Source organism: Perca fluviatilis, chromosome 16 (assembly GCF_010015445.1).
Source record: "Perca fluviatilis chromosome 16, GENO_Pfluv_1.0, whole genome shotgun sequence".
In the NCBI taxonomy this organism is placed as follows: Eukaryota; Metazoa; Chordata; class Actinopteri; order Perciformes; family Percidae; genus Perca; species Perca fluviatilis.
In genome coordinates, this window is record NC_053127.1 from 16706276 (window position 1) to 16722313 (window position 16038).

At 38.6% G+C, this 16038-nt stretch overlaps 2 protein-coding genes across 3 annotated transcripts in view; both read right to left on the reverse strand.

The window, feature by feature from the left end:
- The window catches only part of LOC120544323 (adhesion G-protein coupled receptor G4), a 24542-nt gene extending 23131 nt beyond the window's left edge, over positions 1-1411 (reverse strand). Inside the window, exons 1-3 of the mRNA XM_039777973.1 lie at positions 1402-1411; positions 149-276; positions 1-15 (exon numbers count right to left, since the gene is read on the reverse strand). The exon at positions 1-15 is cut by the window's left edge and continues 223 nt beyond it. Coding sequence (XP_039633907.1) covers positions 1-15; positions 149-276; positions 1402-1411 — 153 coding nt within the window. The remainder of the gene's footprint in view (positions 16-148; positions 277-1401) is intronic.
- Positions 1412-2560: 1149 nt separating this feature from the next.
- Positions 2561-15908, reverse strand: LOC120544298 (four and a half LIM domains protein 1-like). Of its 2 annotated transcripts, XM_039777933.1 has the most exons (7): positions 15789-15899; positions 7433-7465; positions 6989-7168; positions 6694-6868; positions 5980-6149; positions 5674-5860; positions 2561-3823 (listed from the first exon to the last, which is right to left on the reverse strand). In XM_039777933.1, exons 3-7 carry the CDS (start codon positions 7142-7144, stop codon positions 3672-3674), a joined length of 840 nt encoding a protein of 279 aa, XP_039633867.1. In that variant the 5' UTR covers positions 7145-7168; positions 7433-7465; positions 15789-15899; the 3' UTR covers positions 2561-3671. The 2 variants fall into 2 exon arrangements, with proteins under 2 accessions (XP_039633867.1, XP_039633868.1); XM_039777934.1 differs by lacking the exon at positions 7433-7465 and having other exon boundaries at positions 15789-15908.
- Positions 15909-16038: the final 130 nt, after the last annotated feature.

A 16038-nucleotide genomic window follows, 5' to 3' on the forward strand; every position in this document is an offset into this window, starting at 1 on the left:
TGAGGAGGCCTGGAACTAGATATGGTTGATGAAATAATATATATCATTCATAAAGTCTTTAACTGTGCATTCCCCCTAAATGTGCCCTTGAAAGTTATAGCTGTGCAATTTAGACTCAGGAGTTACTTGTGCAGTTTGTCATCAATACCTTGAACTTGATGTTGAAGCAGACTGTGAGCTCCTGCAGGGCGGGGATGGAGACCTGAGGCTTTAGTGTCCAGTGGCCGCACCCCAAGGTGAAGTCAGCCACCTCTCCCCATAGACTGAGCTGAGGGACTGACAGAAAAGAACAATAAAAATCATTAACATACAGCACATAGAGTAGATCTGTAGAGCAGCTGTTGAGAGAGAAAGTAAGCTCTAAATAGTGTTTTATCTCTGAAGCTGCCGTTTGTTTACCGGTATCTCTATCTCAACTGTCGGCTGCTGGGGTTACATTGTGGGTAATGTAGGCACCAGGTTAGACATATTACTGTTTATGTACACAGCTGACTTGATTGACTGGAAAACCCTGCAGCTCAAAGTCAGTAATGTTAGTATGTTAGAAAACCTCAATCTTTACAACTGTAATTAAAATAGGGCTGCAACTAACATGTTAATAAAAAATTAACACGTTTTGTTACTTTTATGATTAATTACTTATTTAGCTTAAAAGATATCAGAAAATAGTGAAAAATGCACAGCATAATTTTGCAGAGCCCAGTCACATCTTCCAGTTGTTTGTTTTTGTCTGATCATATAAACTGTATATACACTATAAAGATGTTATGCAATGATCATACAGAAAAACTAGAAACATATGTTTGACATTTGCTTGAATGTCTATTTGCTTTAAGCTTTTGACCTTTCATCTTAGAGAGACCATATACTGTATTTAAGTACGTAACCATGTAGTGTTTAACTGCTGTGTACTGTTTGCTTGAGATATTCCTGACTTATTTACAATCAACACAGTGACTTTCTCATAGAACTGTGGGTTTGGCCACGCAGGTTGTAATCTAAAAGATAACAAGCACTTAGTTTACAATGAGAAACGGGCTTCTCTCTCTGAAAACAAGTACTTTTTTTTTAAATTGTCTTGTGGTTGTCTTATATTATTCTTGTATAACTATAACTATGAATTTTTATGAAAATTATTGCGATCCACTTTTTTAAGCATTACATTACATATATTTAGGTGACTCTTTTTTCAAAGTGATTTTAAGTGCATTAACCATGTGGGTACAACCACAAAAATTCATCAACTTCATCAAATATACAGAACTACTGCAAGTGCTACATTTAGAGACATACGAGATAAAGTTATATATATATATATATATATTTATTTTTATTTTATGGACCAAGGTGCAGTAATTCTATCAAACTATCAAACCATATCCATTCAATACATTCTCCCACCTCGCTCCATAGTGGTAGGGCTGCTCAGCAGAGACACAGTGATGAACACATTCAGGAATTTTTGAAGCAAAATCATCACAAATCTGAAAAAACAGAGTTTATTTACTTTTCAGTATTTTTCAGTTAGTAGAACTTTTGTGCATTAACTGATTAAAGCAAGTTCTCCAACAAATATTGTGTCAAAAAAAGAAAGAAACCGTAGGTACCTTAACACAATATTCTCAATAATTAATTGTGTATTTGTTTAAAATGAGGATATAAATATTTGCTAATGCTGGCTTTAAAGTGCAAGTGCCAACTTTTATTAAAACACTGTTCAAGCCCTTGTGAAAATGGAAGAAGTACTTACCTGCAAAGAGATCTCTAAAGGTAGAAATCCTGGTCCACTCTTTCAATAGCAGCAATATGACTTCCAATTGCTTCATTGGTTTCAAACAAAAAGCTCTGACACGGAGCTTGAGATGAACTATAAACCTGTCTCTGAAAACAAGGATGGTATGACTGAGTGTGGAGCGGAGACCGGTGTATTCTTGCTGTGATTGGGCCACTTGTGTAAATATGTGTGTGTGCAGCTCAGAGAGAGAGAGAATGGGTATGTACATGTTGAATATCATCTTACCAGTCCGACATTACAATTTATAAAAAGGTAATTGACTCCCACAACGACATAATTAGTTTTGACAAACATGCACTGCTTCCTGTAAACACTCATGTAAAGCTTAATTACTCTAGAAAGCTCACATAAGAATAGTATAGGGATCTTTAGAAGGTGGTACCTGTCTATACGTTTCTTTGTGTATCAAGTTCCCATTTTCACAAGGGACAGCCTCATATGAAAGGTCTTTATATATACATTGGTGCTCATAAGTTTATGAACCCATGCTAAAGTTGACTAAAAAGAGGAATAAAAAAATCATCTTTTTGAATTGGATCTTAATGCCTTAATTTAAAAAATTAGGAAAAATCCGACCTTTAAGGAGACCAATTATGTGAATGAATAATGTATCGTAAATAAATAAATGTTCTTCCTTCAAATACAGGGGGTATAAGTATACAAACCTCTGTTAAATTCCCATTGAGGCAGGCAGATTTTTATTTTCATGGATCCAGGATACTATGCATTCCCTTAAAGTCAATGTTTAATCAAATGAAACAAATGTTCAGTTTTTCAAGGTTTATTTCATTTTAGCAACACCTCAAGGCATACAGTTTGCATATATTCAGTTTCATATTTAAATTTCCTCTTTTGGGAAATTGGTTAAGAAAAGTGCATATAAGTTTACTTACTCAAAACATACAATAAGCATAACAACCCCTTGGAAATGAGCAATTACAAATATAGATAGTTTGATTTAAAAACACTTTTGTCATAGGAAAATATTAAATTTCAAAAATAGAAAAAAAACAAGTAGACATTAAGGCAATTAATATAAGCAGTTATTCTGTGCAAAAATATGATAAAAATACAATTAAAACGACTTTAAAAAGCACATGGTACCCTCTAGCTTTATGCTAACACGTTAGCATACACTGTGTTGAATGTCAGCGTTGACTGTCACAACCATCAGCTCATGAGAAAATCTGTGTTGGGTAGAAAAATGTGCCCTTTTCAAAATAAAAATGTTCAAAGGACCTGTAGACTCATGTCATACATTGCATTAGGTCACTAACTGGAATGGAGCCTGCATTATCTTGGCAATTTAGGATACCGATTTTATTTTGTAGTAACGATGATTAAGATGCTTAGGGGAAATGTAGTGGAGTAAAAGTAAGCATTTTATTTAGGAAATGTAGTGGAGTAAAAATAAACATTTTATTTAGGAAATGTAGTGGGGTAAAAGTTTCCGGAAACATAAATAACAAAGTAAAGTACAGATACGTGAAAATTCTACTTAAGTACAGTAGTGAAGTATTTGTACTTTGTTACATTACAACACTGATTGTATGTGATACAAGCTTCCTACAGGAAACCAGACTTGCATACTATTTATTTTTCGAGGACTTGTAGGACACAGCTAGTCACTACCATCACTCAGCACAGTGTATGTTTTAGTGTTAGCATGCAGCATTGGAGCAAATGATCAACAGTGAACATGAATGACATTTTGGTCCCAATGTTTATATCGCTTCATGGGTAATCTCCCAAAAACTCACACGTAGTAGTTAACAGAATATTGAAATGGGGACTCTAACCCTTCATGTAAAAATAAAGAAACAAAAAGACATAATGACTATAAACCACTGTTAGACAATGACCAGGCTCTTCATCACTACTTGTTGCCACAGTCGGCGCAGAGGATGTCTTTCCCCTTGGCTACGAAGCGCTTGTTGGACAGACTGAGGGAGCATCTCTTACAGTTGAAGCAGTATTCATGCCAGGAGCTGCCCTCATAGTTCACCACATTCACTCCTTTACCAAAACCTGAGAGGAGAGGAGAGGACAGTTAGAATTTATTCCAACCTCTGACATTTATTTTATCCTATATTAACATTTGAGGGCTGGGTCCTTGGATTCAGGTGTACCTTCCCTTTTATATACATTTCCATTATTGATTTTGCCTTATTTGTAAAATCAGGAGATATAATGTGACCACGTTTTTGCATCAGTTACTGGTAAATATCTTGTTTTTGTTAGCAGCCTAAATACTGTATGTGTTAGTCACAAAGTAAATGGAAGGTTATGGATATATTTGCCATTAACCTGGTACAATATTTGCCACTCGCACTTGTAAATATAAACTGAGGTGTTGTCGAAGTTAACCCGGTTCATAGTACAGCTTCTTGTCCCAGTTTACTACTTAGTAAATCAATCAATTTTATTTGCCAGATGAAATTGCACTTCCCACTTGAACATGTGATATTATCAAAGATCTCTGGGAATTGTAGTCTCAAACTTTTGATGGGCTGCAACTTTAAAACAGTGCACAGATAAATTCTTGAAGACTAGTGTTGAGTATCGTTTGGTTTTTTTCCGATACCGGTGGTAAAACGATACTTTTAAAGCGGTGCCAGTGCCTGAACCGAAATATATATAATATATTTATAATGTATATAATATAAAATATAAAAAAGAGGCACAAAACGACAGTTGGCGACATTAAAGAATGACTTGTTTGTTGCTAAGGCCATATGGTCAAAATTAAATGATTGATTAACAATGTAATAATAAGTTATAACAATGACTTATTTCACCAGTAAATTGCTGGTAAACGACAAAAACAAGCACCAGATGGGAAAAGGGTATTTTACAATAACTTAAAATGCACCACAAGGCTGGCGAGTATCAAGTGAACGCACCGTCCGTGTGTTGTTTTTGCGGCAACGGCAGCTGCGGACTGTTACGTCCCGGTGTTGGAATCCTCTTCAGGGAAATACAGTCACACTTTACACTGCTTAACGTAAGCTGTCAGCATTTTAACCATTGTGTTTAATCCAGCTACTAGCCAATGGTAACTTAGCGTCCCGTGCAGCGATGCTGAAAAAAAAAAAGTCAGGCACCGAAATTTTCGTTCTTATTCGGCCTCGTTACTACCGTTTACGTCGGATCCGGTGCCCTATTGCAGTGGTTCCCAAACTTTTTTCCTTGGCGCCCCCCCTACTCATGTCTAAGAAAAACTGAGGAGTTATCAGCACTTTTACGTTTCTCCGCCATGTTTCATTCATAAAATAGTGATGCCGTGGCGGCAGGAAAAACGCGGATGATAGCAGCTAGCAGCTGACCTGATGCCAGCAAGGGTCCCAGGTTAAGAGGTCCTGGAGGTTTGGCCTACTAAGTAGCCTGCCTACAATTTGAAGCGAGAACAAAAATATATAGTTTTTATACAGACTTTTGTACACATTATATATTCTAGTGTATTATCATAATTTGTTTAACGTACAAATATATATATTTTTTTTACCTCAACCTCACACCAGATAAAGACTTGTGCAGCCCCTGTGATCTTTGCCGCCCCCCTGAGGGGTGCCCGGACCCCAGGTTGGGAACCACTGCCCTATTGGCACTGCGTTTCGGTACCCAAACCTATTGAAGACAGTCTTTGACCGAAAGCTTGCCTCAGTAAATGGAGACTGAACATATTGCAGTGTGAGGATGCTTTTATTTTTTTTACTATTTTTGGATTAGTAAATGACTAGCATCAAATATTTTTTAATACAATGTTAAAAAAATGCCGAAGATTGTGTGCATATTTTCAAGCCACTGTATCTAGCCCTGTCACTGCTTTTCATCTGTATTCTATGTTAACATTATCTTCAGTTGAAATTGAAAGCAACCTGTGATGGGGTTTTGGCAGCCGCTGCATTTCTTTGCCACGGAGCTCTTGTAGCAGTCGACACAGAAGACCTGGTCCTGGTGGTTGGTGAAACTTGACCCTGCTAGAGGTTTTGAGCACGAGCTGCACACAAAGCAGTGGCTATGCCACGGCTGGTCCTGGTAGTTCAATCCTCCAGAGGTTATAGCCTGAAGACATATAGACCAGAAGAGCTAAATGTATGGATAGTGAATATTGTTGCTGTTGTTGATCCTGTTGCTTTTAGGCAGAATGATAGAGGTATCGTTTCCTGTTTGAAAAGAATTACCTTTTTGCAGCAGACGCAGTGTTTGGCAAACTTCTTGTCATAGCAGGGGCTACAGTAAACGTCACTTCCTTTGGAGAGGAAACTCAGCGATCCTATTGTTCGTTTACAGTTAAAACAGGTAAAACATTCATCGTGCCAGGAGTTCCCTTTGTACTCCACACTCTCTGTACCTGTAAAAGATCAGAGAAGAGTTGATGCTACTGCAGAGAAACAGTGAGGAAGTACAATCAGCAGTCTGTCACTCAGTAGGATAATGTAAATCAGTACAGGATTATTAAATATTGCACAGCAAAAATCCCTTTTTTTTTTTTTTTTTTTTTACAGTTTACTAATGGGCCAATGTTCTAAAACTCCTCCAACACAGTGCTTTTCTGCTAACTGTACAAACTAGGGCTGCTCCCTCTTAGTCGATTAATCGGTCGTTTTGGTCTTAGTCAAACTTAGATTTCTTTAGTCAATTAGTCATGTTTTATGCTTTTTTTCATGCTGAATGACTTATTTCCAAGAAACGTATGAGCTCATCTCTGGTAAACACAAGAATTAAAGTGGTGCTTTTGCATGACTCTTTGCTGAGAAACTCAGATTTACAGATCTGTCGATTAAATCAACTAATCGATTAGTCGATGCAATTGAATGAGTGTTAGTCGACTAAGAATTTCTTGAATCGAGCACAGCCCTAGTACAAACTCAGGGTTTGCAGGTCATCAGTCTTACCAGCCAGTATTGCTTTATAGCAGCCATGGCAGCGTGGAGCATCCTCTCTGGAGCAGCACTTCCCACACATGATGCGGTCATCCTTGGTGCTGAAGGGCTCCTTAGCCAGAGGCTTGTAACACTTCGCACAACGGAAACACTCCTCATGCCAGTAGCGGCCCTTATGGCTGAGCTCCTGATGGAGGAAGGACATTTTAATGAGAGGTAAAATATGTGGATTGACAAACTGGACACTGGACAGACCTGGTGAGAAATACGTGCATAGAAAACTGAATTCCAAAACGACAACGCACACCTTTGATTCGACAGGGATGGGTCGATGGCACTCGGCGCAGGAATTGGCGCAGAACTTGGTGTGGCAGCGGACGCACACCGGCCTGCCTTCGTTGCGGACAAACCTCTTCCCCGCAAGATCCTCCCGACAGTAGAAACAGTGCGAGCTCTCTGCCATCGTCACTCCGAGAGAGACCCACAACTAGGACAAATGCACCAAGAAGAAAAGGAAAGGAAAAATCCTGCTCATCATAAAGTCATGTAGAAATCAAGTTAAAATGATGCTGATTTAATGGTGGCAACTCGCAATTATTTTCAGATTTAGTCTATATATTTATGTTTAGTCTATAAAATTTCCGCAAGGTGGCATTTTTAAGAAGCTTGTTTTGCCCAACCAAATTCAAAAGTTTTCACATCTTGATCACAACAAAGTATTTCATTATTGAAGAATGCTACTCAAACCCACCACATAGAGGCGCTGTTGATCCACTTAGTCTTGCTGAAGAGAAAGAACAAGGTGTCACATTAAACCAACCCTTTTGATATTTGCTGCTGAATTTTGCTGATGAAATGCCTTTCATACCCCACTCTGACATAAGTGGCATTGAAATATTTGTTTTGTGCAAAACTAGAGCAACCAGGTGTACATACCGGGGTTTCTGTGTGTCCAGCTGTGTGGGTGCATATGTGCATAGCATTCACATTAGAGTGTTTATGTACTCTGTGTGTGATATGTTCCTCCTACTGAAGCATTCTATCTCTGCCTGATAAAACTAAAACCTCATACAATTGATAACTTTGTCAATGAAGCTCGATGGCTGATTTGAGAGGCAGACAAAATGACCAACAGCACAAGTTTGAATCCTGTAATCTGAAAATGTAAAAGAAAAACGTATTTAATGTTTTCAGGTTCTGGTAGAGCTGGGCAATATATCGATATTATATCGATATCGTGATATGAGACTGGATATCATCTTAGATTTTGGTTACCGTAATATCGTAATATAGCATAAGTGTTGTCTTTTCCTGGTTTTAAAGGTTGCATTACAGTAAAGTGATGTCATTTTCTGAACTTACCAACTGTTGTAACTGTTCTATTATTTGCCTTTACCCACTTAGTCATTATATCCACATTACTGATGATTATTTATCAAAAATCTCATTGTGTAAATATTTTGTGAAAGCACCAATAGTCAACACCACAATATCGTTGCGGTATCGATATTAGTATTTGGTCAAAAATATCGTGATATTTGATTTTTTCCATATAGCCCAGCCCTAGGTTCTGGTATTTTACATACACATCCATGTCAAAGTCAAAGTGTAAGTTGACTTTAAAGGGTGATAGTTTGTCTGCATAATTAGCAATTTTATTTTCAATACTAAGGAAATTTTGCTTACAGTATATGACTTCTCTAGTAAGATTTTGAACAAAGGGTCTGCATTCTTCTCATTGCTGTCCACCTTCAAGTTAAATTAAGTTCAAAAACTGGATTTTGCCTGATTATTCAATTTGTCTCTTAAGTATCCTTATGTAACTGATTTATTTCTCACACATCATAGTCAAAAATATCCCTTTCCTAAAATACAACACTCTTAAACTTCCTAAACGTAGAATCCCAAATCACCATGTTGATCACCAAATGAGCTGAGATTACAGGGTTGGGATTTCAGCTGGTCAAAAATACAGGATATGATGGCAAAATGATGGCTTCACAACGCACAGAAATGTAGAGTAAGGGATGGCTAAAGTCTGTTCATTCAGTTATTTCTCACATCAAGTTCATGCTGGCTGACCATGAGGAATTCTTCTAAACTGCTGCTGCGTGTGTGTATGGCTGCACAGTGAACACATGAAGGAATGCCTGGTATGACTAATGTGGTGAGATCTGGACTGTTGACAACGTTTTGACAGACACACACACACACACACACACACACACACACACACACACACACACACTTCTTACACGGACCCCTCCCTAGGAAACCAACAAAACCACAAACTATAGTGCTCACCTCCTGGTCGGAGCGGCTTGTCAGCACAGATTCAAGTTCTGGTTTTGGCACAGGAACGGTGTTACCACGAGTTTAGGCTGCATTCACAAACACTCAAATCCTTCCTTTGCTTGTGACTTTCTCAGCAAAATTACCGATGGGTCATTCCTTTTTTCTAGGCGAGGGCCGGCATATACTGGTTTGTTAATGGTAATACCCATTCTGATGCTTTTGGAAGGGAAACACAACAAGGAGCAATTATGGTGAAACCATGTCTTTCAGTCACAGGTGGATAGAGGCAGTAGATCCTGTACCATGATCTTTATATCGAGGACTTTGTACTACCAAGTTGTTCTAGTTTTAAAATCCCACCACTAGACTTTTTATTTTTAAACAAGAAATTGTTATGTAAAAGGTTTTTAGATTAAAAATAGGCTTTGTTTTTTGAGGTTAAAGTCTAAGTAAAGCTTTGGAAGCATGGTAGGCCACTGAAATTAGAGTCATGACCTTCATATTTGTCCCAGTAGTCTTTTTCCTTTTTTTGGACTCTTAACAGCTTTTTAACAACATGCTGTCTGTCGTGCCAATATTCAAAACAAGACCAAGCCAGTCCATGCTGTGCAGCTGTACTTGGATATCGTGCTTTTAGCTAAATGCTAACGCCTGCATGATAATATGCTCACAAATGACAATGTTAACATGCTGGTACTCCGTAGGAATAACAACATTAACAATGTTCACCATCTAGTATGTTATATGTACATTTGCTATTCGAAAACTAATGAAATCCATCAGCTGAAGGTAATGAATGTCATTCGTTTTGCAGTTATCAGTCAAATCACAATCTGAGACAGTGAACAAACCGAAAATGAGGAGCCATAAATGGCTTTTTAATTGAACCATTTAAAGGGTAAATAAACTATTAATGGGTGGGGAGGATACATTCATACCAGTAGATGATAGCACAACTTACAGTTAGTGAAAGATACATTAAGCTTAAGAGATGTTGTTTCCCAGAGTCAGGCTGCTGTTTGACAGAGATATGTGGCTGAGGTTAAAGGCACTACTGTTCATAAAGTTGATTAAATAACTTCTTTTGTGATCTTGTCTCCTCAACAGACAATAAAGCTACAAACTGACACCGACATCATGTGGAGTGGACATACATCTTCCTTTCAGTGACCTGCTAGTTCACAACTTAATAGAAAAACCAGCAGCCGGTTTATACTGGGTGAGGCTACTCATCCATCTCCAGTGGAGGACAGCAGGTCCGGCCATCCAAAGGCCAGGTCTGGTATTTACCTGTTATGTTCTATTTCACTTCCTGACTCTTCCTAAACTAATAAGAATTAATATTTCATTTTATGTTCCTCACTTTTCTTGGTCCTCCTCAAAACTGCACTGGCAAACTTGGTAGAGATAGTGTGTGTGTAGTCCACAGCTACATGAAGTACTGTGTAGCTTTAAGGCTGTAGAGCAGGCAATAATAATGTTTGGCTACCACCATCGTGAAAATGTTATCTGATGGGAAGCAAACAATGGCTGACAGGAAGCGAGCCAGTATCCACACAGGTGTGGGGGAAAATAAATCAGGTTTCACTGACGTCAGACGGCTCCGAGGACAGTGTTGCTACATGCCTTTACTTTGTTTCCCTGCAATAAATATTCTCGCTGTGTCATGGCACGGCAGCATATACATCCTTTTCTTGTATCCAAGCTGCCAATACAAAACCATCTGTTTGATCGCCATGGAAACAGTTAAATGTGAAATAAAGAGTTGGAAGCCGGTGCTGCAGCCAAGGACAACTCTGTGTGTGTATTAATCACATTGTGGCACCGTAAATCTGTTCGTATGTAGTGACCTCATGGGGACTCGCCTCCCATATGGGGACAAAAACCTGGGTCCCACAGGGTAAACCATTACATTCTAGTGAAGACTTGGGTTTTGGTTCACGTTGAGGGTCGAGGTAAGGCATGTAGTGGTTATGGTTAAAGGATAAGACTGGTGTTATTCTATAGTTTTCTTTCTGTCAACAAATCAACTCAAACAGAAGTAAAATGTGCATTGCTGGAGACTAGTCACATATAAATCCATTACACTGTTTGTGGGATTGACTTAAAATAAACTACAGTGTTTGTGTTTATATGCGTAGTCATGCAGTCTGCAGCCACTTGATTTATCTATAATTTTTGCTCTTTCTGTCCTTTCCCACCAGCCACCTGACTGTAACAATTAGAGCTGTGGTTAAAACGCAAGAGGTGACATCATGCCATGTGGATGAGAGGAAAATCATGCACATGGGAAATGAGAGAGAGAGAGAGAGAGAGAGAGAGAGAGAGAGAGAGAGAGAGAGAGAGAGAACAAACTAAAACATATGTGTTTTTTTTTTGGAGTGTCTGCTTGTACCCACCGTGTGTGTGTGTGTGTGTGTGTTGGCATGAGCTTATCGCTGAAGAATGTAGCGGAAAACTGAGAAACAGGAAGTGTCTATCAGAACAGTGTAGTTGGCACAATCCAGCTATGTACACACACACTCACCCATACTAAATACTGTAATGTACTGGCCATTACCCATGTTCACATTAACATCTCATTAATGCCTAAAGATTGATGTACAATAAGTCTGAATATATGTTCAATTGCAGTGTGTGCTGCAGGTGTGACCTCTAATTAATGCAGACTTGGGGCTTTGGAAACTTTCTGACTCTTTAATCATTGACTTGGTGTGGCAGCCAGTAGAAAATGTCTATTAATGGGACTTCCTGGTGGTTTAAAAAAAGATCAGGGTTGTAACTGTGAATGTACAAAATATTCACCTAAAATGCATCTTCATCCTGAGCTGCAATCCAAATCTGAGCTCTTTTAATGCTTAAAAATGTCTTCTCTTCATCTACATTTCCTCCTATAGTATTTGTAATGTAGATTTTAAATTAGGAATAAATAAGCTGTATGCTATTGGTTCTTACTTCACATCACACAAGTGTAAAACTCAGTGATCATCATTGTTAAGCCTAAATGTCAATTTGGCTTGACGGTTGGGAAAGAAATGATCTTTAAATTGTGTAGTGCAGCCTAAAGTTTAGTGGTTGTACTAAATGATCTTTAAATGATTGTGTTTAGACATCCTGTTGCTTTAAGGGCTAAAACTTAAAGGGAAAATACACCCAAAACATTATCAGTGTACTTGTATCACATTACCCGGCTATTGTTTAGTCTCACAAAGAGCAAGCTTACGGCAAAAAAAGAATTAGGGCCGCAATCAACAATTATTTTCTCAATTTCTTACTCTTTTGTTCGATAAAATGTCAGGAAATAGTTTTTAAATCCTATGCGTGCATATTATTACCTTGTAAAGCAGACACAGAACAACATTAACGTTCGTTTTTGGCCACTTGATTTTTATTCAATGTACTTTTAGCTCTGCGTTGGTCTCCACCAACTCCTGAGGGAAATATGTCACTGGAGAGAGCGATGACAGTGAAGCCAAACAGTAAAGTTAGCAACTCTAAACCCAAAATGATCAGCTGAAAGACACTAAAAAGATCTAAGGCAGGCGTGTCAACTCAACTTCACTAGAAAATGAGAATCACATCAAGGGCCAGACGTAGAGTTTATTGCTTTTATGTCATGGGAAAAGTCAAATATCTTTGACTGTATTATTGCATGTCTCATATACTCTTCTCACTTACAGTTTGGTCGACAAAAATGTCAGAGAAAATGCCAAAAACGTTTGGAAAAAGCATAAAAAATGTCAAAAAAAAATGTCAAAAGTGACAAAAAGTAGGTGGGCAAAAATGTATTGTGAACCTAAATGTATATAGGGGCCGGGTCAATATTAGCAAGTGGCCGGATTTGGCCCGCAGGCCTTGAGTTTGACACGTGTGATCTAGGGGAACTGTACAGGGAAGTAATTATTATCTGTCATTTGATCCATTATTTATGTAAAAATTATTGATTAGAGCAGCTTTAAAGATCACTGTAATCATGGCCCAACTGCAGCAACATTGAGCATTCCCACCCGATTCCAGTCATACCATCTCAAAAATAAATATACAATATCAATGTTTGAAACGGAACAGCGAGTTCAGCTAAACATTTGCACTCCACATCAGCCTACAAAGTAAAATAATTGTTTTCTTTGGCTCTGGTGAGGCACATTCCAGACAGTGGAATAAAGCCCAACAAAATACAACAAATCGTAGTCGTGTAGAACAAGGTCGAAGAAACGCAGCATGTCCCACTACAACAGGTGATACGTGATGGTTTTACCAGAAGCTGCTGGTTAGCTGTACTTTAACCTACCTCGCTTTGTCTGTTCTGTTTTTTTCTCTTTTCATCTGAGTTACACACTACTTCTGTTCTCTCCTCTAAATTCTTGATTTAGTAACTGAGATGTCTTTCAGAACAGAGCAGCTCTGTGTGTGTGTGTGTGTGTGTGTGTGTGTGTGTGTGTGTGTGTGTTGTTGTGGGTGTGTGGTTGTGTGTGTGTGTGTGTGTGTGTGTGTGTGTGTGTGTGTGTGTGTGTGTGTGTGTGTGTGTGTGTGTGCGTGCGTGCGTGCGTATACTCCCCATATTGGCACCTCAACAGTCCTGTTGTACTACTACTACTGAAGGTCCGATGCTAATAGTAACATTTAATGTTAAAATTATCTAATGGGACATTTGAGCCTTCAGTGCTGTCTTGAGGGCATGTTTGCATCCAAAATCTCCCTTCATAAATCTCCAACCAACAAAATCCTTGCAAATCTCAGTTTCTAACCATTCTCCCAGATTATGACCTAAATGTCAGTGACCACACCAAACTGTTACTTGAATGCCAAACATGACTATTTCTGTATACAAATTATATATATTTCCTTCAGGGGACCAAACATTAGATCATTTACCATCAATTTAACTGTTAACCCACAAGGCTGAATGAGCTCACAGATGGCTGCCAAATTAAAGGAAAAACCAACATACTCAAGTGTCTTAGTAAGATGTTGGGCCACCACGAGTCTCCAGGATAACTTCTATATTCCTGATTTTACAAGTCTCTTTAACTCTACTGAAGCGATGGAACGCTATTCTTACAAAATATATTCGCTCATTTGGTGTTTTGACTATGGTGTTGGGGAGTAAGTCTAACATGATGCTCCAAAAACGGACACCTCAGGGTGGCAACAGGACTCCAGGAAGTCACTGCTGCCGGCCAAGAAATGGTTCCCCCATATAAAACCCCAACTTGGCGTTTTTTAGACTTTGGTTTTGTACAGATTTAACAAATGAGATATAACGTGTTAATAGGTGATCTTAAGAGGTGCTATTAAGTGGATTTTTTTTGTTGCCTTTAGACATACCCAGGCTAGCTGTTTCCTCCTTCCAATCTTTATGCTAAGATAAGATAACAAACTTATTCTTTAAATCTAAACTTATCTGTAAAATTTCGCCCTCATGTTGTCAGAGCACTAAAACTGCAGAACTCCATTAATACTCTACTAAAAATATGGAGTTTACCATTGGGGATCGATCAAAACAAAAACGCAGCGTCTGACTCACATTTACATTCTATCCTTTTAAAGTCACAACAGGCAAAACACAACAGGGAGTTATCATGCCATGAAGTCAGACAAATTGCATTAAGTTTTACTAGCCAGTGATGTATTTTATGGGACTGAGCTCAAGGCAATTTCTTTAACATGCAGGCATTTGGCAGCTGTGTGTGTGTGTGTGTGTGTGTGTGTGGCAGCAAAAGGTCAGTTATGGGTCTTGGTTTACTTACTGTCTGTGTTTGTGTGTTTGTGCATGCTGTTAGAATTATTTGTAATACTGCCAGTACTTCCATATGAGCCACATCAGCCTACATTTAGTAGCCTATGTCCAAATTCTACTCAAGTTGTAACATCTGTGACAGGATGTTTCCTTCTGTAATCTTACTGGAAAAGGTCTCCTTCCCCTTTCAGTCTTGTTTTTTTTTTGTTGGTTAATTAACAGAAAAAATACCTTTTTTAAATAAATTTATGAATACAGGATGCAGTCACAGAATCTACCATTTGTGTGTGTGTGTGTGTGTGTGTGTGTGTGTGTGTGTGTGTGTGTGTGTGTGTGTGTGTGTGTGTGTGTGTGTGTGTGTGTGTGTGTATCCTGAATTTACTTCACAACTGCTTATTATAATACTCGTAGAGCCAACACTGAAGCCATATGCATCACTTACATGGATATAAACACACAGGACAATGAAAATAGTTTGTATGAAAAGTACAGGAATTTTAATTGACCTCTGTGATGCTTTTTTTTTTAGCTTCAGCGGTTCCATCACTAAGTGAAAAAAGAAGACTTCCTAACTGGAAACAGATTTCAGGAGCAGCCCAGGCTTCCACAAGTCAGCATGTAACTTTAGCTCTCTCACACACACACACACACACACACACACACACACACACACACACACACACACACACACACAGACTCACACTCTTACAGAGACAGACAGACAGCCAACGCCCCAGACAGACTTGTAAGTGAAATGTGTATGAACATAAAATGTGTGAGAGGATGAGAGTTACATGCCTACTGTACATGTGTTAGTGGGACATACTGTAAAGGTGATCGGCCATTAAAATCGATAACTTTACAATGATCACATATTAACTGGACTAATAAAAGATAAAAGTGCGGCAGGCGTCTTATATCCGCATGCTCAAGTGCAAACTACAAAACAGCCCTGCAGTAACTGATTTCTCTAAAAACAAGTTTCAGAAGAAGGACGTTTGGTTAGACCGTGTACAGTAAATAAGAAAAGAAACGTGTACAGTAAATAAACAGCGGTGCTCAGCCAGCTTACCGGGTTCACGGTGATGACTGCGGTGTGGATGAGCGGTGCTCTCTCAACTGCGTGGAAGCAGCGGAACTCCGCTTAACGAGACCCTCACACGTTTTAAGCATAGAACTGCCGTCTGCGGCTGCGTCAAGTTAGACCCAAACAACCGAGTTCTGATGATGTTTTACTTTCAAAATAAAAGAGTAACTGCGACGTTCGAAAAGAAGCGGAGTGAATTTACCTTCAAAATAAAAGTAAATGTGACGTTTACGCC

Coding starts and splice junctions, on each gene's coding strand:
- LOC120544298 (XM_039777934.1), bottom strand. CDS start 7,144: ATGGCAGAGAGCTCGCACTGTTTCTACTGTCGGGAGGATCTTGCGGGG. Junction 6,150..6,693: donor CTATAAAGCAATACTGGCTG/GTAAGACTGATG, acceptor GATCTTTTACAG/GTACAGAGAGTGTGGAGTAC. Junction 5,861..5,979: donor ACTGCGTCTGCTGCAAAAAG/GTAATTCTTTTC, acceptor ATATGTCTTCAG/GCTATAACCTCTGGAGGATT.